This window comes from Dipteris shenzhenensis, chromosome 15 (genome assembly GCF_047967505.1).
Source record: "Dipteris shenzhenensis isolate YYH24624 ecotype China chromosome 15, Dip_SZ_1.0, whole genome shotgun sequence".
Taxonomy (NCBI): domain Eukaryota; kingdom Viridiplantae; phylum Streptophyta; class Polypodiopsida; order Gleicheniales; family Dipteridaceae; genus Dipteris; species Dipteris shenzhenensis.
This window is the reverse complement of record NC_141610.1, coordinates 35,250,343-35,274,160: the sequence shown is the minus strand read 5'-3', so window position 1 is coordinate 35,274,160 and position 23,818 is coordinate 35,250,343. Positions and strand designations below refer to the sequence as shown.

Sequence of the window (23,818 nt, the reverse complement as noted above, 5' to 3'; positions counted from 1 at the left end):
CTATCTAGGGAAATGAGGGTCTCGTGGATAAGCATGAGAAAAACAAAGGAACGAATTAATTCGAATATCTGTGATCCACGAGAGTTAGGCTGGGTGGAACAAAAGAAATGCCATCGCCCGTGATCTGTATCAACGTAGGAATAGAGATTTAGAACCAAGAGATAGTCTTTGATAGTGGAACAAGAGATAGAGTTTTTGACAGTTGGTATCAGAGCCTTGTGCAGAGAGTAAGGGACAAGAGAGGGGAAATCCCTGTTTTTTTGCGTGCTGCCCTGCGTGCTCGAGCCTGCTGCCTTCCTCTGCAATCATGCCCGATCTTCATGAGTCGTGCTTTCACAGCAGAATTTGTCCAGATCATCCCACTCGTCCCTGCAGAACATTTACCGAAGATGTTCGTCCCCCTCGTGTGGCTGGAAGCGTCACATTTGCCTTCGTGGCTGGAAGTGTCATTTCTACGTTCATCCCGCTCGTGGCTATCTGCTCTGCTGCCTTCGTCTCATATGCTGTTGGGATTCGAGACTTGAACGTGTTACATTCGCTGTCTGCTGCCCAACACGGTCTACGAGTAGCTTGAGAGTAGTCTAACCAGCACGGTTTGCGAGCCCACCTACAACTAGCATGCGCTGAGCTCGTTGCTGGAGCCTGGAGCCTAGCTGCACCTAAGAGCCGAGCTGAGCCGCACCTACGAATAGCTGGAGCATGAGCGCTTGCTGGAGCATGGAGCCGAGCCGCCCCTAAGAGCCTACAAGCTTTGGGAGATAGAAACTTCCAAGGCGGAACTCCCAAGGCTTGAGATGTTGTGCGACTGAATTGGAGTCTGCAGTAGCCGAGCTTAGGGGATCGACGAACTAGCAACAAGGACTGTCGCCAGCACTTGGACTAAGAATTCTGAAGGGATTCAGTCTGTGAACATTGCAAATCGTATATATAATAGGGCAGAGTCATTTTGCGAGTTTCGAGTGTTGGGGTAAAGGGCAGTGTGCCCACCCACTTGTACAATGCCCATGTATACTCATATATATATGATAGAGGAATAAGCTGGAGTAGCTTTTGCTCCACCACTTTTGGTGTCTCTTTATTCCTTTGTGTGTGCTCTCCTCTCTCACAACTGGTATCAGAGCCCATGGCGTTCGATCTACGAGGAGCTCGGTGAGAGGAGAACGGGAAGTGCTTCGAGAGATCTACCGGGAGCTTTGGAGAGCTTGATTCTCTCATTCACGGAGAGATTTTGGGTAGACATCATCCAAATCTGTTTGCTCTACAATGCAGCTGCAAGAATCACTTTGGGCTATCTTCAAGCGCTCCAGTGCTCTAGCAACCTAGCATTGGAAGGAGATCGCTGTTCGTTGGTCTTAACGTTGTCTCATGGGAGCCTATCGTTGGCTGTTGATGCATCCTTTTCAGCAAGTGGCTGGCTGTTGTGTGCTTGTTGGAGGCATTGCTTCGTAGATACTTGCTGGAGATCGTTGACATTGGTGTTTCGCAACTCACGAGTGGATATCGTTGGAAGCTGTCGTATGAGTCTTAGAGGCAGCTTGTGTCTTGGAGCTCAGTCGTAAAAGCACCGTTTAGGCTTGCTGCTGCTGCAGGCTGGAGTTGAGGTTGAGCCTTCATTGGAGAGCGTTGTTTGGAGAGGGCTGTAGGGAAGCTCTTTGTAGCTGCAGCTGCTGCAGATGGCTCGTGAGCCATTGCGAGCTCTTAGATGGAGTAGATAGGAGTCTCTTTCTCTCCATACCCTTGTCCTTTCCGTGAGCAAAGGAAGAGCAGCCCAGTGATAGCAACAACATCCACTTTGGAGAAAAAGAGTGAGTTCTTTGTTTTTAGTCTGAAAGCCTGACAGTATTTCAGACAGTAAAAGTGAGCAGAATGCCATTTTCGACAGCAAGTATTTGCAAATCCATAAGGATTTAGGCTCGGTGCCCAACAGAGGAGTCGGAGAACTTTGGAAGGGCTACGTTTTCTCTGTTGACAGCTCGGTCATCCGAGTTTACAGTACAGAGTTATTTACTGTCCAAAATAGGGACAGTTCGTGATCAGTGTGCAGACAGCCATTTTGCAGACTGTATATTGGCAAATGCATACATGTTGATACACTTTGGCAAGTTGATGCATTTTGGCAAAATGATGCAGTAAATGTCACTTGGTATATGCCATTGGTGATGCATTTTGGATGCATAAGTGAGTGGCAAATGCATACAATTTGATGTTCAGTTGAATGCCAATATAATGAGGCCATATACATGCAGTAAATGCATTTTGGGGACTCTTGAAAGGCATTTTTTATTCTCTGGTATGCAATTTCCAGAAAGCGGTTTATGCATTGGATGCCACAGTATATGCAAGTATTTTGCTCAGAAATTGGATGATCAATATCTGGTTATGCTTTGAAGCCCGCGAGAAAATGATTGATATTCTTGACTGACAGGTCATTGAATAGTTGCTGCTGTTTTTTTTTAAATGACAGAACAGTCATTTTCAGGACTGAATATCTCTTTCCTGGTGCGGAATTACACTTTGTGCCGAACTGGAAAGTTGTAGTTCACAGAAAATACTACAACTTTTCTTTTGGAAGCAAGTTGATCCGGTATAAGCTGCAGGAGTTACAGCCTCTGCAAAACCACAAAAAGTTGCAGTCTACTGTCTATTTGTGACCAATGTGCAGGAAGCTGTTTTTCAGGTGAGAATATCTGAGAATCCAGAAGGATTTGGCTCTTGAGGTCAACTGACAAGTTGTAGATCTTTCTACCAGCTACAACTTTGCTGTTTACAGCTTTGGCATCCGGTCTTTCAGTGAAAAGATATCGCTGTTCAAAAACAGGGACAGCGTGTTATTTTGCCCGAAGTGGCTGTGAGGTATTGTTGTAGGGATTTCTCTTGCACAACAGTGAATTGGGAACTCACAGTAAATTACAGAAAGTGATTGGGATCTCACTTCAGTCCAAGGGCATTATTGGCATTTTGACAAGTCACTTTGGCACATTTGGCAAGTGGTGAATGCTTGATTTTGTTGCCAAAGGATTGCACACTTGAGGTGATGCATTGGTGATGCAATAAATGCCATTTCGATGCATTTGGATTTGCATTGGTGGATGCCGCACTGATGTTTATGGATAGTTGAGCTGGGCTCCTATTGCCATTGGTTGTGCAGGCATTGCTCATTTGGTTCAGTGCATTTCTTACTTGGATTGCCAGGCATTGGCAAGTTACTGGGCTGCATATATTCTTGTTTATGCCTCTTTATGGCTGAGTGCTTTTGAGCATTGGATCAGCCACTTTATTTGGAGACCTAATTGGTCTGGACAACACTATATTTTTTGGTCATTTGGGTTGCCTATTGCACTATACTGCTCTTTGGTTGTGAGCTATTGTGCCACAGATATGGCATCTACAGCTGGTAGTGCCCTCTTTGATATTGAGAGGTTGGATGGATCAAACTTTCAGTATTGGAAAGAGCAGATTTATGATGTGTTAGTGCAGAAGAGGCAGCATAAGCCCATTCAATGCAAAGGTGTCAAGCCTAATAGCATTAAACAAAGAGATTGGGATGACATGGATGAGCAAGCATGCTCTATCATTCAGTCATCACTCTCGAAGTCAGTCTACTTGCAGGTACAGGATGGTGTACAGGGTGTAGACTACCATGCATATGAGTTCTACACTCGTATATGCCGGATGTATGACCATGATCCTGTTATGTTACAGCATGATGGGCTGAAATGTCCTGATGGGCTGAAATACAGCCTTGATATGCACTCCAAAGGTCGATCAATTGGTAGAAACAGGTCATGTTCAAGGGGGAATTCCAAGAGCAAGTCTAGCTCTCGGACTTGTGTTAGATGTTTCTATTGTGGAAGTATGGCCACATGAAAAAGTATTGCTGGAAATGGCTGAGAAAATACAAGAAGAAGAGCAAGGTTAAGAATGACAGGAAGAAGGAGAAGAAGCATGTTGAGCTTCAAGGTGTGGATGCCAGGGTTTCCACTGATAGTAGCAGTGATGAAGGCATTCTTTTGTCTATGTCTGACACCTCCTTCTTGGCCACTGATGTACCCATTCTTGGTGATTGGATGTTAGATCCATGTGCTTCATGTCATATGACCCCTCATAGGTCATGGTTCAGTGCATATCAGGAATGCATTGTGGAGAGTGGTTTGATGGGCATTGATCATTCTATGGATGTCTATGGTTATGGGGATATCCACCTTGTTATGCCTAGTGGCTCTATTCTTGTTCTACAGAGGGTTAGACATATACCAAGACTTGCTACGAGCAAGATCAGTACTGGACAGTTGGTTGAGGCAGGTTATCATGTCTCTTTGGGTGATCATGCATGGAAGATTGCTAGAGGCAATCTGGTTATGACTAGGGGATCACGGGTTGGATTCTCTTATGCATTGCATGTATCAGGTGTCCAGGATAAGATGCTTATGATTAGTAAGTAGCCATCAGCTAGTTTATGGTATGCCAGACTTGGACATATGTCTACTGCAGGTATGGAAGCCCTTACAACATTGAGATACATTCCTGTTATGGATGTCTCTCAAATTTTATGTCATGATTGTGATGATGGTCAGCAGTCAGGATCCTCCTTTGTGAGGAAGACAATCAGTGAGAGGTATCTTGAGCCATTGCAGTTGGTTCATAGTGCAGTTTGTGGGCCTATGCCTACCGTTTCACTGGGTGGCACCTCTTACTTTGTGACATTTATTGATGCTGCTACAAAGTACATATGGGTATATCCGATTCGGCAGAAGCATGACGTATATGATACATTTCAGCGCTTCTTGGGTAATGCTGAAAATCAGTCAGGAAAGAAGCTATTGAGCTTGATGACTGATGGTGATGCAGAGTTTACCTCTCCTAGATTTCAGCATCTATGTGATACACTTGTATCAGGAGGGTGTTAACCACTCCTCATCTTTCTGCTCACGATGCCTTGGCAGAAGGCATAAATCGGATTCTATTGGACAGGATTGGTAGCATGCTACGGTATGTAAGTCTTACCAAATGCTATTGGGCTGAGGCATGTAAGACAGCTGCATACTTGCTTAACAGGTCACCCAGGAGATCTCTGAATGGTAGAGTGCCATTTGACTTCTTGACAGGCAGGGCACCATGTTATGAGCATTTACGTGTGTTTGGCTGTGAGGCTTATGCTCATGGTTCCCGATCGAGGAGGTGTATCTTCCTTGGATACAGTGAGTCCAGTAGGGACTACAGGTTATGGGATTCTTCAACTAGAGAGTTGATACGCAGCCATAATGTCTATTTCAGAGAGGATGCTATGTTTAGACAGCCCAAGACTGTGGATAGCAGGAGAGTGGTGTTCCAGGAGGGTGTAAGTGCACTGATACCTCCGAATTCTTTGCAGGGGCAGCCCATATCCCTTGGAGTGGGAGGTTTTTCCCACGGTGAGCAGGTTATAAAGTTGGGACAACCACGATTACTTCCTGATTTTGGTCAGAGACGATTAGATGTCTCGAGTATTCCACAGGTTTATACTCCTATGGAGATTGTTGATGCATCTTCTATGGACAGTTACAGTTTACTCCCAGGATGCGGAGTGCCTCTTGCAGATGAGGACGAGGCTATGCATGGTGAGGAGGATACCTTGGCTAATGATGCCCGGTATCATCCATTGGCTGGTTATGCTAGGACAGACGTGGTTTCTGCAGTTATTGACTCGGGTCATATTGCGCATGGGCAGAAATCATTGATGTGTTTGCTTCGTAAGTGCCTCCATGGCCATAAGCAATCCCCTCGAGCTTGGCTTCATAGGTTTGATACCGTTATGAGAGCTCAGGATGTGATGCGCAGTGAGACAGGTTATGGTCTCAGTATTCAGGAGGTTGCTATGCTTCTGAGGTTACTTGCCATATGGTTCCTTATGGACAGGGATGCTTTGCAGTGGGCGCTGCATGGTCTTGATGATGTTTGTCAGATACTTGGTTGTTTCAGTATGGAGAGGGGTAAGTTACTGAGTACTCCATTTCCTGTATCGGCTCCATACTTGAAACACAGCAGGTTTGATGATCACAGATCAGTTGAGCAGCAAGTTATGGTTGATATGGCAGCCATAGTACTTCATGCATCCATGACTGTGTTGAGACTTGGTTCTCACATGTTTGCCATTGGGGCTACACTTCCGGTTCTTGCTTCCGTTGCAGTGGGAGTTGGTAGCATGATTATGGCAAATTTTGGCAGTAGGGAAGCGGTTGTGGACATCAGGTCCTTATGCTTCCAGGAGCAACATGCAGGTGATGCAGGTTGGGTAGACCAGCAGAGGTCTATTGTAGGGCATGTGCTTATGGTCACAGGTGGTACAGAGACATTTTCTTTGCACAGTGACAGTTCAGGTGCTATGGACTTAGCACAGGAGCATGTAGTGGTGAGAGTTCACTCTCCCAGTGAGATCTGGCATAAGATCTTGGTTGACAGGCATCTACAGCTTGTCATTTTCTATCCTGCAAACCTGATGTCTGCTAGCAGCTTATCCTCTATGCACTTTGCACATTGTAAAGTGCCGATGGGCATAGGATGACGGTCTGGTTATCTTGTTTTTCAGCCTATGGCTGATTATATATGTGTACTATACTCCCTTAAAGGCACACTACCTTTAAGTGGGAGGTTGTTGGGGTAAAGGGCAGTGTGCCCACCCACTTGTACAGTGCCCATGTATACTCATATATATATGATAGAGGAATAAGCTGGAGTAGCTTTTGCTCCATCACTTATGGTGTCTCCTTATTCCTTTGTGTGTGCTCTCCTCTCTCACATCGAGGATATCCATGGGGCATCCCTTTCCCTTTATTATATATATTTCAAGTTTTCAGTATACAGTAGTTGTTCCTGTACAGAAAGGGATTTTGAAGTGCTGTACTTTTGGAGTTTTCGCGTGAGAAAAGAAGAAAGAAAATTTTAATTTTAAAAAAAAAAACCATTTTCCATTGTGAAACTATGGAGGCAGAAGGACAGAATTCTAGGGTGAATCCTAGTGAGTCTAGAGTGCAGTCTACACAACAGATGTCACATCATGCAGCACCTACTTTGATCGGTAGGATTTCGATATTAGAAGATGCGTTACAGCAGATTATGAACCAGCAGCTTCAAGTGAATGCTGGTCAGAATGAGATTAGGGAGATGGTACAAGCCTTGTCGGCTAGACCGTCTAGAATTGATAAGGGCAAAGCTCCAGCAGAGCCAGAGCCCAGTATACATTCATTAGAGCGCGCAAGGGTCAAAGTGCCTAATATCGCTAATTATAGACCGGATAAGTACGCTGGTCGGATGACCGAGCGCAGCTCTGATGTGATCGAGGTTTGGTTACACAAGTGGGAAGAAGCCTTCGCCATTTGTGAAATTAGATCTGATCTAAAGAAAATCCGTGAGGCCACACACCTGTTTATTGAGGCAGCGGATAGATGGTGGATAAAGCAACAGAAGGATCAAGTTGCTCCTACCACCTGGGAAGGGTTTAAAGCTGAATTTAAGAAACACTTTCTCCCACCTGATGAAGAGTCTCGAGCTTGGGATGCTTATAGAAATCTTCGTCAGAGGAGTCTGTCGGTGGCAGAGTACACCGACAAATTCAGGGAATGTGTCATGAAAATAACAGACCCTCTCCCTATGTCGGTTCAGTTAAAAGACTATATCTATGGACTGAACGACAAAATCAAAATGGAAGTTCGGGCTAAATATGTGACTACATTAGATGAATCTATTGCAATAGCCCTGAACTATGAGGATGCCAGAGGCAGATCTGGTGGATTTGTGCAGGCAGGGACTCAGTATGAGTACCCGAAAAAAGGGGGATTTCAGAGGAAATGGATTTCAAAGACAAGTGTCTCGCAGCCAAGTGGCCAAACCAAGCAGGTGAAGCCGGTTGAGGGACCAGTAAAAACAAGTACCACCGTTGGGGTGAAAAGGAAAATAACTCCAATGGCAGCCCGGGCTTGGTCAAAGTCCTCGTTGACCCCTGAACAAAAAGAGAAAGCTAGAAAAGAAGGATTGTGCTTCGGCTGCCTTCAGCGACATCAGTGGAAGAATTGTCCACTGAATAAAGACCGTCGCACGGCTAATATGATAATATCTGAATGCGACGTGGAAATGCAGGAGAGTCCCAATGCGGAACATATGCAGATGCAACTGGCGGGACCTTCTCAGAGGTTAGTACCTTGTTTGTTATGTGTATCTGTTGCTAAGTTAGTGACGAGTGCACCTGATAACATCCTATCTAAGCCCGCAGCAACGGGGTATACGGCCTTTAATGATACGGAGTTAATTAAAATGAAAGGGCAAGTGGCCAGTCATGATGTCATTGTGTTGTTTGACTCGGCGTCAACTCACAATGTGATTAACTCCAAGCTCGTGAAGAGGCTGAAATTAAAGACAAGCCCATCTGACTATGCGTATACAGTCAGAATGGCAGATAAAAGTTCAACTGAAGTATGGGACCAAAGGGTTACTCAGTTGGAGCTTCGGCATTCTAGAAAGAATCCCGCCATTGATTGGAAAAAGCACGTATATCAATTCAAGATGAATGATGTGCGTTATATCTTGCTAGGTGAAAAAGATATACCTCAAGGACCGTTGGTTCCCGTGATGGAAATCCGAAAAGCTCAAGTAGAGTTTTTATTCCTTTGCACAGCATCGGTAGAGCCGGTGGATGATTCTTCGGCTAGCATTGATGTTACGCAAAGTGGTGAGATGGCCAAGCTGGCTAATCTTATAACAGAGGAGTTCTCTGAATGTTTTAGGGATGAACTACCTTATGGATTACCTCCAGAGCGGAAAGTTCAGCATAAGATTGAACTGATCCCGAGGGCAGAACCTATAAATAGACCTCCCTATAGAATGAGTTTTGCTGAAGAAGCGGAGGTGCATAGACAACTGAAGAATACCTCAAGTTGGGGCAGATTCAACCAAGTTTCTCACCTTTTGCTTCGCCAGTGATATTAAAGAAGAAAAAGGATGATACATTTCGCCTCTGTATAGATTACAGAGCATTGAATAATATCACTGTTAAGCACAGGTATCCGATGGCTCGGATTGATGATTTGCTAGATGCATTACATGGAGCCGTGATTTTCAGTAAGATATATCTTAAGTGCGGCTAACATCAAATCCGGATTAGAGCCGAGGATGTGCATAAAACCGCTTTCAGGAGTAGGTTTGGTCATTGTGAGTTTTTGGTAATGCCCTTTGGACTTACCAATGCTCCAGCGACCTTCGTCATGCTTATGAACGATTTACTACGTCCGTATATCGGAAAGTTCGTAGTACATTTTATTGACGATATCTTGATATTCAGTAAAAGTGTTACTGAGCATCGTGAACACTTAAGAATAGTGTTCAGTACTTTGAGGAAAGCCAGTCTTTATGTGAATAAGAAGAAAACTATACTATGTATGGTTAGGCTTGAATATTTAGGGTTCATAATTACTCCACAGGGGGTAGAAATGGATCCGAAGAAAGTGGCTGCAATACTAACTTGGCCAATCCCTCAGAGTCTGACGCGATCATTCTTGGGATTTGTCCAGTTTTATAGAAGGTATATCAAAGGATATTCCGGAATAGTATCGCCATTGACTGATCTGACCTCAGACAAAGTACCTTTTATTTGGGGACAGAATCAACAAGAAAGTTTTAACACCATAAAGCAAGCTGTGGTCACAGGACCGGTGTTAAAAATAGTTGATCCCCAGAAACCGTTGTTCCTAGAAACCGATGCAAGTGGCATTGCGGTAGGAGCAGTTCTCCTTCAAGAGGGAAGGCCACTAGCCTTTGAAAGCAAGAAGCTTTCTCCCTCTCAAAGGAATTAGCCAACTCATGAATTGGAGTTGTATGCTATCATCCATGCTTTGAAAACATGGAGGCATTATTTGTATGGTTCAGAGTTTTATGTGGATGTGGATCATGATACTCTGAAACATTTTTGTAAACAGCCTGACTTAAGGGGCCGCCAAGCTAGGTAGGCAGAGCTCATGCAGGAGTTTAATCTAACGATTCGGTACCAAAGAGGAAAAGACAATAAGGTTGCTGATGCGTTGTCTCGCATTATGCACAACCTGAGTTTCACGGTATTAGAGAGTGCTCTAATGATCGAGATAAGAGAAACTCAAAAAGTGGACGAGTTTGTCCAGAGCTTGTGGCCTAAAGCTCATGTGTTAAAACCCGGGGAAAATGAAAAGGATGACCTAGCATCCAGAAAAGGTCAAACTTATGCAAGATATACCATAAGGAATGGTATGCTAGTTAGAAATGGCAAGGTTGTAGTACCTAGTCAGAATGATCTCAGGCAGAGAGTCATTCGACAGTGCCATGATAGCCCATGTGCGGGACATCCAGGAGTCGAGAAGACATATGATCTCATGAAGCGAGATTTCTTTTGGCCAAAGATGAAAAAGCATATTCATGAATATGTGACACGGTGTTTCTCGTGTCAGGTAAGCAAGGCCGAGCGGGTGAAGCCACCCGGACTTTTACAGCCCTTGGAAATACCACTAAGTAAGTGGGAGAGCATTTCCATGGACTTTATTGTAGGACTGCCTACGACGCAAGGAGGGTATGATTCTATCCTTGTGGTGGTTGATCGTCTAACCAAGATGGCTCACTTCATTCCGACTAGAGAGTCTGTTAGTGCCCCGCAAGTAGCGGATTTGTTCATTAGACATATATTTCGTCTGCATGGATTGCCTAAATCCATAGTGTCAGACAGAGATGTTAGGTTTACCGGTCATTTTTGGACGGCGGTATTTGAGACACTAAGGACTGAGTTGGGAATGAGTAGTAGGGATCATCCTGAGACGGATGGTCTGACGGAGAGAGTCAACCAAACTTTAGAGGATATGCTGAGAGCATATGTGTCATTGAGGCAACATACGTGGGACAAGTGGTTGCCATTGTTGGAGTTTGCCTACAATGATAGAAAACTTTCTTCTACCGGGTTCAGTCCGTTTGAACTTAACTATGGTTATAGACCAGCAAATCCAACTATAGTTGGAGTACCTCAGAAAGTGCCTAGTGCCGCGAACTTTGTAGTTCAGATGCGGGAGATGCTAGCACTTGCGAGAGCTAATATCCGCCAGGCTATGGATAGAGCCAAGGTGTATGCGGATGAAAATCGGTCTATAAGAGTATTTAAGGAAGGAGAAAAAGTTTTTCTCAGAGTTCCTTCGCACTCGAAGTCGTTGACTTCAGGAGAGTGTGCTAAGTTATCACCTCGATACTGTGGGCCGTGGTTAATTCTAAAGAGAATAGGCAGTGTAGCCTATAAATTAGAATTGCCACAGGGGTGTAAGGTGCACCCGGTTTTTCATGTTTCGCGCTTAAAGAAGTTTTTACATACAGGTGACTCACTAATCGAAGGTGTGGTTTTGTTTCAGGAGATAGAGGATATTGCAAGGCGAAAACCAACAAGAATCCTGGACCGAGGAACAATGCAAATACGAAATCGGAAGATACCCACAGTGTTGGTTGCATGGCATGGTCAGCCTCTATCGGAAGCTACCTGGGAATCCATATACCAGTTACGGAGAGTGTTCCCAGATTTCATCATCGAGGACGCTGATGCTTGAAGAGGGAAGGAATGTTATGCTCTAGCCGAGATAGCATGACCTCGGAAAGATCGATGGGCATTTTCTCTTGGATGACCAACTTTTGTAATAGTTAATGTGCGTAATTGAAATGGTCAAGAGAAGTAACTGCCAAGGTCCTAGGTGAGGGTGAAATGGCATTGACTAGGTAGTTCTGAGTGCTAAGGCCTAGGTGCACCTAAATGTGCAATAATGCCAAGGGGCAAGTGGTTTTAAATGTGCCCCAAGAGAGGGGTAAAAAAGGTGCACCAAGTGGAGAGGCTAAAATGATGACATTTGGCAAGGAGAACTATCTAGGGAAATGAGGGTCTCGTGGATAAGCATGAGAAAAACAAAGGAACGAATTAATTCGAATATCTGTGATCCACGAGAGTTAGGCTGGGTGGAACAAAAGAAATGCCATCGCCCGTGATCTGTATCAACGTAGGAATAGAGATTCAGGACCAAGAGATAAAGTCTTTGATAGTGGAACAAGAGATAGAGTTTTTGACAATTATTTTTTCTTTTTCTTTTTCTTTTTCTTTTCCAAAGAAAGGAACCTTTTATTAATACTTGAAAGATTTCATACAAGGCAGCAGCCCTGAAGGTGCTGAGTATGGAAAAAACTGGAAAAGGCTGAAAGAAAGAAACCGGCCTGTTCTAGAGAAGCCCAGCTCACTAAGGATCTCTGGAACTGGGGCTAACAGCCAAGTGGGGGGGCTATACAGCCAGCGAATCCCTCGCGGAGTCAAGATGTAGAAAACACCTGCATGTCGAGCCTTGCAAAAACGAGCACGCCTCTCAATAGTCGCCTTGGAGGCTGGAGTCCCACGCTCCCAGGTGGATCGTAGAGTGTAAATGATATCCTGCCAAATGGTAGCTAAGGTAGCCGAGGGTGGAACCGGGTGCTCTCCCATCACAAGACTGCAACGAGCCACCCAAATGTTCCAAGCCATGATGCTGGCTACCACCTCCCAAACACTGTCCTCCCTAGGAGGAGGAGCTAGGGTGTCAAGGGGGACTCCCTCGTGGAGTGCAATCCTCTGAATACTCTGACCCTGTATCTGGTAGGCTGGGAAGATCTCATCAATCTGAAACGTGTGTCCTTCCTCTGTCAACCAAGCCACCATCCCCCAGGTGTAGTCTCTGTGGAGACTCTGCATACATGTCATGATCCTGAGGGCTCTCATCCAGATTCTCGCTGTGCTACGACAGCTCCATAGGAAATGCGGGATAGTCTCTAGGACACCATATGAGCAACAATGGTACTGCCTCTCCACTCGCATCTGCTCCAACCATGGGCCGATGGGCAAGCCTCTGTGGGCTGCTAGCCAGAAGAAGTATGAGATCTTCCTCGGCCGCAAGCTGGACCACAACCGCATCCACAACCTGGAGCGAACATCCCAGGACACTCCCTGGGTCACCCAGTGTCTCTCCCTCGAGGGGGTCCACCTCGACGAGTCCATCTGAAGTCTCCTGCCAATCCGTGTGGTGTAGGAAAAGAAGGGCACCTCATCCACCGTCTCAACTAGGCCGCCCCTGGAGGGCCAGAACCACTCTCCCGGATCCCATTGGACCTCCCTCGAGGGTCTACCCTCCCACGGCCAAAGGCGCCATCTAGAGGCGTCCTGCTCTAAGATACTGGGAGGGCCAATGTGCCACTCCTTCCCCAAGCGTCCTACCACTCTGATCATCTGCCAATGTATCCCATCAAGACCCCCATCCATCTCAGGGTCGCTCCCAGTGAGGGGCTAAAGTAGGCTTCCAGGTCCTACACGGAAGAAGCCGGGGTGCGTGCTACCGCACTGCATCAATATCCTCAAGGGAACACCAGTACGAGAGAGCTGCCCCCAACCATCTGCTGTCTCTCCAAATGTGAAGTCCTTCCCACCAGGACTCAGGAATGGCTAAGTCGATCTCGCCCATCCGCTGCCCTGCCCCTCGCACATGCGCTAGGACGTCAAGCCTCTCGCCTCTGCCTCCATAGGCCACTCTCCCACTGTGCCCAACCAATGTGAGTCCGCTGCCCGAGCATACGTCCCTCCTGATCTCGAACCTCTGGGTGCCACATAAGGGGCTGGCGCTCAAACTCCTCTCTGCATCTAGGCGGAGCACGGATGAGACCCCCTGCTAGTCTCTGCCAATCCCTGTGAAGACTCCTCATTAGGGAGGAGATCTTTTCACTTTTTTCTTTCTTCAGGCACTCTTTGCAGCAATCCTGAAGGAACCAGAGAGCAATCACGTAATGAAAACAGATATGGGGCACATAACAACTTGATGTGATTGATAGATAACATGAAGTACAATGCCCATTTTATAGGCTGGGAAGCCTCATCTTCTGACATCATAGGTGAGATCACTAGCCTCCACCTCACACACCTAACTCACCTAACTCTAGGAGGTGGCACTAATTGCTCATCTACTAGACACATTCACACCCACACAACTGTAGGACACCCTAGGACTCTAGGACACCCTCACACTTGACTTCATGTTCTAACACCCCCCCATGAAGGAAAGGTGAGGGACTACTGGAATGGAACCAAGAACAGAACATGACGATGACGGAGTCTGCTAATCTGTGTAATGTCTGAACTAGACATGGCTGCCATGCCAACTCAGAGGCTGAAGTTTGAGCATGGTTCAAAGGTCGGACTGAGCACTCTCATGGCTTTACGTCCCAACATAACTCAAAGGCTCATGTCTCAACATGGATGCATGACCAACTCAGAGGTCTAAGAAACCAATGCACCAACATCCTGGAACTCATATGCCAAGCCTGATAAAAAGACCCATCAAAGGCTAAAGGCAATACATGGCTCCCACAGTACATCCCCCTCTTGACTCCAGAACAAAATGACAAGGAGTCAAACACGAAAAATAGAAAAGATTACATCATTTTAGGAGGACAATCCAAGGCTAAGAACCTTTATTGACTCAATAACACTCAACAACCCTTCATTACATTCATTTTCCCAAATACCCAAAGGAAATAAAGGAATAAAGATCTCTCGAAATGAGAGATGTCCTCCGCACAGCTACTGCATATAGGTGTATGCACATCCAGAATCCGAGTGTCGATGAAGATCCTGGCATGAATGCCCTTGAAGAACGAGTCGATGAAGCCCATAGGAGCAGCTGCGTGAGGTAATTACAGCATGACTCTCAAAATGTTGGGTTGGTAATCACCAATGTCGGGTAGAAGGCCTTAAAACCGGTCAATCTTGCTTAATGTAGCAAAATCCCCAAACAATTGTACAATTCAGAGAGGAATTTGCATAGATTTCAGGAAAGCCCCAAATGTTACATGAGGCAGACTAGTGCATTACATTTATCTAGAATGTCGAGTTTTTGAGATGCTGAAAATTCAGAAAGGAACCGTTTACAAATTTGAAAGGCTTATGCTCAGGTTCCTGCTTGATTTCCACTGCTCCGGAATTGGAAATGGACAACGGGAATCATATTCGGCGGCAAAAACTCTTCTACTCTTGTTTTATGACTGTTCAGTAATCTCCATTGAATCCAGTATTGCCAAAAACCGCAATGGCTCTTAATGAGCAGCAATTTGGCTCGAAAATTGAAGTGGAACGTCATGGATAATCACCTTATTGTGAAACATGGCTCTTGCTGTCGTGCTGTTTTTGCAACTTTGTATGCCTCAGAATGAGTTTGTCAACAACTTAATCGTTGCTCGAATGGATCATCGCCCCTCTAATGCACTCCATGAAGAGGGAGAAAGTAGTGACAGCTTGACGTAACCCAAACAGATACTGAACAATGGCCGGCAACAGATTTGGACTGAGAATTTGTTCAAGGCTTCAGAAACTCTTGGTCTGAAATGAAGGTCTCCACGAAGCTATAGGTCAACAAAACTAGAAAGGAGACAACCTGAAAAGAGAATGAACAACAGATCAACGAAATGAATAGAAGGCATGAATCAAGATAGCGACAACAAAAATAGGTAAGAATTGATCAAGACGCAAAGCAGCATAGATCTCCTCCATGGCGATATCAATGGCATAGCATAGAGAAAACAATAGAACGCTAAGACAACAACCTTCATGAACGTCTCAGCGCAGATAGCCAAGAGCTAGAAGATGCGTGCAGAGTTTTCTCCTCACAAAACTGTAGACAGATTTAGGCAATGATCTCCAGCAACAACAACGTCAGCCTTCAAGAAGATGGCAATAGAGATGAGCAAGTCTCTTCCTCCATGACGATGAAACTGCAAGGTATCGCGGTGGACGAACCAGCTCTGATACCACATGCAGGAACCAGGGAGCAATCACATGATGAAAACAGATATGGGGCACATAACAACTTGATGTGATTGATAGATACCATGAAGTACAATGCCCATTTTATAGGCTGGGAAGCCTCATCTTCTGACATCACAGGTGAGATCACTAGCCTCCACCTCACACACCTAACTCACCTAACTCTAGGAGATGGCACTAATTGCTCACCTACTAGACACATTCACACCGACACAACTGTAGGACACCCTAGGACTCTAGGACACCCTCACACTTGACTTCATGTTCTAACAAATCCTTCTATGATTGCTTGCAAACTAAGCAAATAGATCCTGATATATATCTGTATCTGAAGATAATTATCTATGTTATATATATAATTTATGTAAATTTTATTCTGTTTCTAGACGAAACGCCTGGCAAAATCTAGAAACGTTTCTTGTGACTTTGAAAAGAACAAAATTTACACTTCAAAAGAACTGTGTGTGTGTGTGTGTGTGTGTGTGTGATAGGTGTTTAGGTCTGAGGGAATCTGTATCTCATATTTTTTGGTAGTGCCCTAAAACAAGGAGCTTCTTGGGCATCCTTTGGCAGAGATTGAGAGTGAGACTTCCTCAAGCTTCTTTTGGCAAGCTTTTCTGGCTGTTTGGGATCTATCCTCGACGGTCGGATTTTGAGTTGTTCTTTACTTGGGTTCGCTATTGGGCACTCTGGACTCTCTGGAAAGATAGAAACCACAGAGTCTTTGGTGATCCAAATTTTTCTACTTTTGTTTTCTTTCGTCGTTCTTTGCAACAATTGCTCTTCGATTGTTTGCAAACTCACTGCATAGATCATGATGTATATTTGTCCTACATAGAGATTTTCTCTTGATGTAATCTTTCAGCTTACTAGTTTTCTGGAATAGCTATCTTGTAATATAAAGCATTCAAAGTTTTCACTTTTTTTTTTTTTTTAAAGTGTGTGTGTGTGTGTGTGAGAAAGAGAGAGAGAGGAGCAACTCGGTGGCTTTCCCCCTACTCCCTATCTATAGCTGGTCAGCCCGCCTCCTCTGGGTATTCTCAGCCCCTCCAAAGCCTACTTCAAGCCTTTCGACGGTCTCTATCTGAGTCGCGACTGCTCATGCCTCTTCTTTCCACATTAGCAATGCTCCTAGAGCATCTCATGGGCCATTTCGGTCTAAGTGCAGATCTTCTATTGCTACCTTCGCAACATCTTCCCTGCAACGTCCTCTCTCCTATTGTCCTAATTTCTTCCTACCTTTGTTCCACACACAAAGAGTGCCTGTGTGTAGGTCATTTACACACCTAAGGGTTCACCTATTAGAGTAGCTTATTGACGTCAAAGCCCTCGCCTTTTCGCTGTCCATAGTTCACCTTCATGTGGGGGTTATTCTACCTAACCTTGTTCCTATCCATAGTCCTTTCCATAGCTGTTTATAGGGGTGTCTGCTACTCTCCCTGTTTTTCATTTATTTTCTCCTTTGTTCCTGCATCTAATGGCCTCTTCACTGCTTGGTTGCTGCTCTTATCTGCTGTAGTTGGGATCGCAAGCTCTGCCTCTCTTTGTTCAGAGTTTTCAGAGTTTCTAGTGTTCTCTCATAAATCCTCAGACATATTTGCAAGAACACACCAACACTCCTTTGCATGCCGAGAAGGTTTTTTTGCAAGTTTTCATATAGTCTATGCTGGACACTCTTCCTTTTTGGGTGTTGCCATGCTTATACATCATGAATTGCAGCCTGAGTTAGAATATAAGGATCCACGTGGATGTTAATTATTGTCAGAGGCAGAGTAAATGGAGATCCTTTTCAATTTGCTTCAGTCTATGCCTCCCACATATCTCTTGCTCGTGCTGAGATGTGGCATCATTTGGCTGACTATCCCTGGTGCATGAATGCCTTCATCTGTGGAGATTTTTAAAAAATCCCCTGCCACTACTAACAGTACCACTCATCGCTCTAATATGTTGTGACAAGAACAAGATGCCTAATCATTAAATCTCCATAAGTTCATATCTTATATCTCAACACAACTAATAAGGGTTCAAAGTCCATCTCCCAGATGGAGACACAAAGAAATCAACACAGTAACAATGTGGCATACCAAGGATAACTCTGTCTTGACTCACCAAGCAGGCCCCAACCTGCAGAACCATCAAAAGGCAATTGATTTAGAATACTAAATCACCAACAACATAATCATACAATGTGACATATCCATACAAATACAGATAAACTTTAAAGAAAAGTGATGACAATGCAGTGTAACTATCTTAACTCTTTACTTCTATAGAAAATATGATTCTATAGCTGGTCCAAGAGATGGTCCAAGACTTCAACTTGCTCTCATAACAAATGTAAGAACGGAGAGAGGAAGAGGTGAGAGCAGGAGAGCAAGAGTGAGAGAGCAAGAGAGCGCCACACAGTTGAATAGAAAAGGATAAGAAAGCTTACAAGATTGGGGGTTTTGTCTTAGTGACAAAACCTAACCAACCCACTAACTATGGTTAGGGGAAAAAACCTCTAAATGAGGGAAAAGTGCCCCTAACCCACTTATTAGTCATACATTGGTCACTGCCATGAATTATGGCTATAATTCCAACAAACATAACCCCTCTCCACAAAAGGCTTGCTAAGAACGGTTTCACCTGCATAGAAGAAGTTATCTATAGAAGACATGTAAGTAGAATTGATCAACTAAAAATGACAGGCCAATTCAAAACCAGTTGTCAAATGAAGGGCGTAAGTACTGCAGATTGGTTACGCAACCACAGGAAACCATGCGATAGGCTGTCAATCCGGCTATGAAAAGAATCCCCAACCAATCTAGCAGGTGCACAAGTAGTTTCAGTCCCAATTGTCTACTCCTGGAGTTAGGTGGCGAATTGAGGCCACCAGCACAAGCAGTGTCTCATGGTAGACTATTTCTATGCTCAAAGCAAAACATCATGTACCATTTGCGACAAAAGGATGAATGTAAAAGCTAACTGTACATACCCCTCCACCCAAAAGGAACGAAAAGGAGGTATCTATATTAATATCTATTATCCTTTATACTTGAGGTTGGGACTGTGGACTTGGGATTCTCAAGTTTTGGATTCATAGGTTTCAAATTTTTGCATGTTTCATGATTGGATATAGTGAATTCCAGTTGACATCAATGCCTCAAATCTTATATGGACTGCTGGTCAAGCAGCTACTGTTAGCAATAAATGGTTATAGTGGTAAAACATTTTGGGATGCACTCAACCCCAAAGTTTGAGCATGGTGCATGTCCTATGCCACGTGGTAGTATTCCATGCAATTGTGGGCGTGGCTACTTAAGCGATTTCTCATTCACCAAATGTTCTCTTTCACCACCTTAGTTCCTGACGGTTGGAGTTCACGGATGCTCTTCATAAGAGTCAAGTCCATGATTCAAGAAACGCTAGGTGACCTCTGGCATCTTCTCGACATTGGACGACGATCTTGATTTGGGTCTGATGCTACAAGCTGCTGGCAGATCCGTGGCTGTTCCCCAGAGCCTACATATACATGTGTGGTGATCGGAGCGGTGCTACTGGTGCTTGGCTTACTTGTGGCGTGTGTCGTCCCTCACCAATAGTCCTATGGAGAGCGGCTTTGGCCAGTATAAGATGCATGTGTTGCAGCCAGTGTGTTCTCTGTTCTACACCTGTGTGTCGAGTTCTCTTGGGCAGTCAATACCAGCCTGTGTGGTCACGACTTATGAGAAGCTCTATATCTTTGTCTTCTGACTATTTTCTCCTCTTGGAAGCTCAAACAAGCCAGTGAGGCTGAGCAACAGGTCGTGTTGGATTTAGTTGTGTAGGTGTCACGTTTGGTTATTAATCTGAGCCGTCATCTTACGGTCTTGCCACTGCAAGTATCATTTCATGTGCAAAGGTCATATATTTTATGAGTAATAATTGTTTCGTTCCTTGAAGATTGTTTGCTAAGATAACCAACAAGCATTGGAACAGTGGAAGCCAATTATGCTCGAGGAGTTGGGACCATTGCTGATACAGGTTGAAGCACGAGATAAAAAATATGAGAGGGCCAGTGGTGCAAGTATGAGAGGGACAATGATGCGAAAAGAGAGCCTTTACCACTTCCAAGAAAGGAAATTTCAATGAAAATTAAGCCCGGACATGGTAAACCAAAGAGAAAGGGTCATTTTAAGGACGGGGACAATTCTGACAGTGAGAACAAGAAACATATAAGGGAGATACAAGATACCCACGGGCCACCCTATCGCCATGGTCCACATTGGACACTCCTCTTGTGCATTGTCTACTTACAGTTTGCACATCTACATAGTACACACTAAGGATAAGAAGTTGGATTTGAATATGCGAGTTCCTGGGCCAGCTCTTTGTGTTTTAACACTGTTGCTGGTTGAATGAAGATCTCTTAGCATATACATAAGAGTGTTTAGTGCGCCACCCTCTATCACCTGAGTGCTGACTAGATGTGCATCCCTGCACACTCAAAATATTGTTCTCGTACCTCCTTGGCACTTCCAAAACACTTGGCCTGCATTGCTACCCTAGAGCTTATGTGGGCCTTGTAAGTTTAAGATGTGCCCCACAATCACGCCTCCCTACTGCTGCTCTGGACAGCCAATCCTAATGCAGTGCTTGCTGTGGATTCTTGACCTCCCTGCTGCTTGGAAGGCAGCCCAAACTGAGGACAAATCTCCTCCTGGTTCCATCTTCCTTTGCTGCTATGAAGGCAGCCCCTTGGGTCTTGATGAAGACTTCTGAGATCTCTGATTGCTGCAAACAGCCACCATCCTTGCTGCACCAGATGGTCCTTAGTTGACTCCTTGAGGCAGGCTGGTTTGCCCAAAATCTGACCCTGAATGAACTAATTAAGCCATGGAAGGGCTCTTTTTTATATTCCCAAAGAGATCTAGAAAATACCCAACTTTTACAGACCTTCCAGCTGACCTGGCAGTCCGGAAAATCCAACCTTGTTCCACAGACCCTGCTGACCTGCCTAGCCACGTTGCAGCCTGCCACTGGCCCACGTCTGTCCTGCCTTATCCCAGGCCATTCCCAAGTCTGTTCTTGGCCAAAAGTCACGGGTCTGCTCTTGGTATCCCACCTGTGTGCTGGACCTGCTCTAGTCCTGTTGCATAAGGTACAGCATGCTCCAATCCTGTTGCATCAGGTATAACCTCCTCCAGAGTCCGTACACCTGTGCAAATTGTTCTGTACTACACCTGCTGGTTCTCCAGCTCCAGGCGGCCTGCTCCAGACCTTTCCAGGCCCATTTCCCTGCACCAAACTGCTCCATACAGTCCCCGCTGACCTTCCTTCTTATTTATACAGCACCTGTGCACCAGAAGCTCCACACAGCCAGGTACTTCTCTTCCAAATGCTGCCCTCATGGCAGCCCATGTGCTGCCCATGTGGCAGCCTTTCTTTTTCTGTTCGAACTGCCCATGTGGCACCTAATCTAACCTAGCACACCTCCCCAGTACAGTCCTCATTTGGGGGCTCACAGATGGGGAGGTGACCACTTAAACTTCGATCCCGCCTCTAACCGACACATTGTGGGCCAACCCCAACTCGCCGATGAAGATGCTCTTTCAACCAGCAGCCCTGCTCCTCCAGGTCCAATCTTGCACAAGAGTACACATGTACAATCTTGGCAATACCACTGGTCCATGGCATTCACCACCTCCAATCACGAGCCTGCTGGAGTCTTCGAAGTTCCACGCTCCCCAGGTCTGTCTCACACTGTCCTTCCTTTGGCAAGGTCCGCATCCATATAACCATCCTGAGCACAGAAACCCTTGTGGCTGATCCACGCTGACCTCCCAACCGAAGTATAACCCCATAATGTCCGGACCATGAGCTCCCCATGACCTGAGATCTCAAACAAGTGTCTTCTGGCTTCAACACACTCTCTTCACTTATAGATGTTTCTGTCTTCACCACAAAGGCTTCAACAGATTCATCATGTCCACCTTCCAGCAATCTGCTTCCGAGCCTCAAAGAAGCACCAAAACTTCTCCTTTTGCCTTCCAGGCAGGCATACACCTTCCAATCTCTCATCACCTGAGAACATAAAGAACAGATTCTGCCCACAGCATGCTAATCATCTTGCTTGTCTGCTTGCTTTGAAAGCAAACCCTGCACCTCATGGAGGCACACCCAAGTTCACTGTGTAATTCTAAGATGCCCCCTTCATTATCACAAGTTCCAACTGACCCTAAATCCTTAGGTCCTTCCAAAGATCCCACCCTCATGTAAATGATACCAGCTAAGCACTCAAAGCATCCAAGCACTCCTTGTTGTCCTTCACCTTCACAAAGGTTGATGCTCTCCAGACCACCTCTCAATGTCAAACATGCATACCGAAACACCAAGGTCTGCATGCTTTACCTCGGTAACAAATGGAGATGTCAGCGAGAAAAGTTCTTCACTGACGACCACATTTGCTGACGTTTTTGTCTCTTCTACTGAACTCCTTTTTCTGATCAGTCTTCTTCTTCTTGCAATCCTTTGCAAAGTGACTTGGCAGATCACAATAGAAGCACTTCTTTTGATGCTTTCTCTTTTCCTTATTCTCACCATTGGAATCCCCGTCATCCACAAATTTGTCTTTCTTCTTGGGCTCGCCATCGTTAAGCTTGTCATTCCCCATGCCTTTTGTCTGGTCCTTGACATTGAAGGCCTTATCCTTGGATCCGCTATACTTCTTCTCCCAAGCTTCCTCTTGCAGACGCAAAGGAACTAGCTGCTCAAAAGTTGTCGGTGCCGACCACTGCCCTGTAATCATAGTTGTGATGAAGCTTTCTCGGGAGTATGCCAAGCAAGAGCCTAGCCATTCTTGCCAAATCCATCATCCGACCAACTACTAAGAGTTCATCCCTCACCATCTTCATTTTGATGATGTGCTCTTGTACCGAATCCTCCTCATCCATCTAGATGTTGTACAACTCCGTCTCGAGGTCAAGAATCCTCACATCACTGTTCATCTCGTATATGTCCTTGAGGATGGTCCATGCACCAAAAGTAGTATACGCAAGCTGAATATGTAGGAGCACTGAATCAATAGTGGTGCCAATAATGATGGCCAAGGCCTCTACATCATGTGTCACCCAATCTCTCAGAGTTCCCAAATCCGCTAGTGTCACAACCGCAACCACAATCGCAATGGCCACAATCGAGGTGGCCTATGGCATTAGCTCCACTCCTGTAGTGATTTCCCAACTCATCCTCACCACCAAGTGGCTCCAAATCTTCATTTTTCACAAAGAGTAATTTGAACCATCAACCTTGCCTTCTTTCCCAAAGTTTGGAATTGGAAACCTTACAGCCATAACGAGGAAATGAAAGGGCTACGAATCTTTGTACATATGTCCAAATCTAAGTCACCCTCCTGGCAAAGGCACTCGTCCTTCAAATGTAGAGCTGGTTGCTCTAGTCTTGTTGCATATGGTACAGCCTCCTCCAGAATCCATACACCTTTGCAAATTGTTCCATACTCCAAACCTTTCCAGGCCTGTTTCCCTACACTAGACTAATCCACATAGCCCTTGTTGACCTTGCTTCTGATTCGTACAGAACCTATTCACTAGAAGCTTCACAAACAGCCAAATCCTCTTCCAGATACTGCTTGCTGCCCACATGGCAGCCCATGCACTACCCATGTGGCAGTCTTTCTTTTCTGTTAGACCTACCCATGTGGCAACTAATCTAACTTGGCACACCTCCCCATACACTCCTCATTTTGAGGGCTCACAGATGGGTAGGTGACTACTTAAAGTCCAACACCAAGACCTTGAAGGGCCTAGGAAGCAAGCCATAACTGCTGAGGTAATGTAGGCCTACAAGGCCTCTCCTCCCTGAACCAGTCTTTACAGTCAAGGATCTTGTTCACATAGAAGTGCAAACAATCAAAAAGGAAGTGATCGTAGAGATAGATACAAAGGCAAATGAAACAAGGAGCACAAAGCTAAAGGCAGTAATGCAATG

General features: G+C 45.2%; 1 protein-coding gene across 1 annotated transcript in view; it reads right to left on the bottom strand.

The window, feature by feature from the left end:
- LOC147893734 (Cytidine/deoxycytidylate deaminase family protein) overlaps positions 1–23,818 on the bottom strand; it is a 44,474-nt gene that overhangs the window by 10,464 nt on the left and 10,192 nt on the right. The window contains exon 4 of the mRNA XM_087386350.1: positions 17,935–17,974. Coding sequence (XP_087242476.1) covers positions 17,935–17,974 — 40 coding nt within the window. The remainder of the gene's footprint in view (positions 1–17,934; positions 17,975–23,818) is intronic.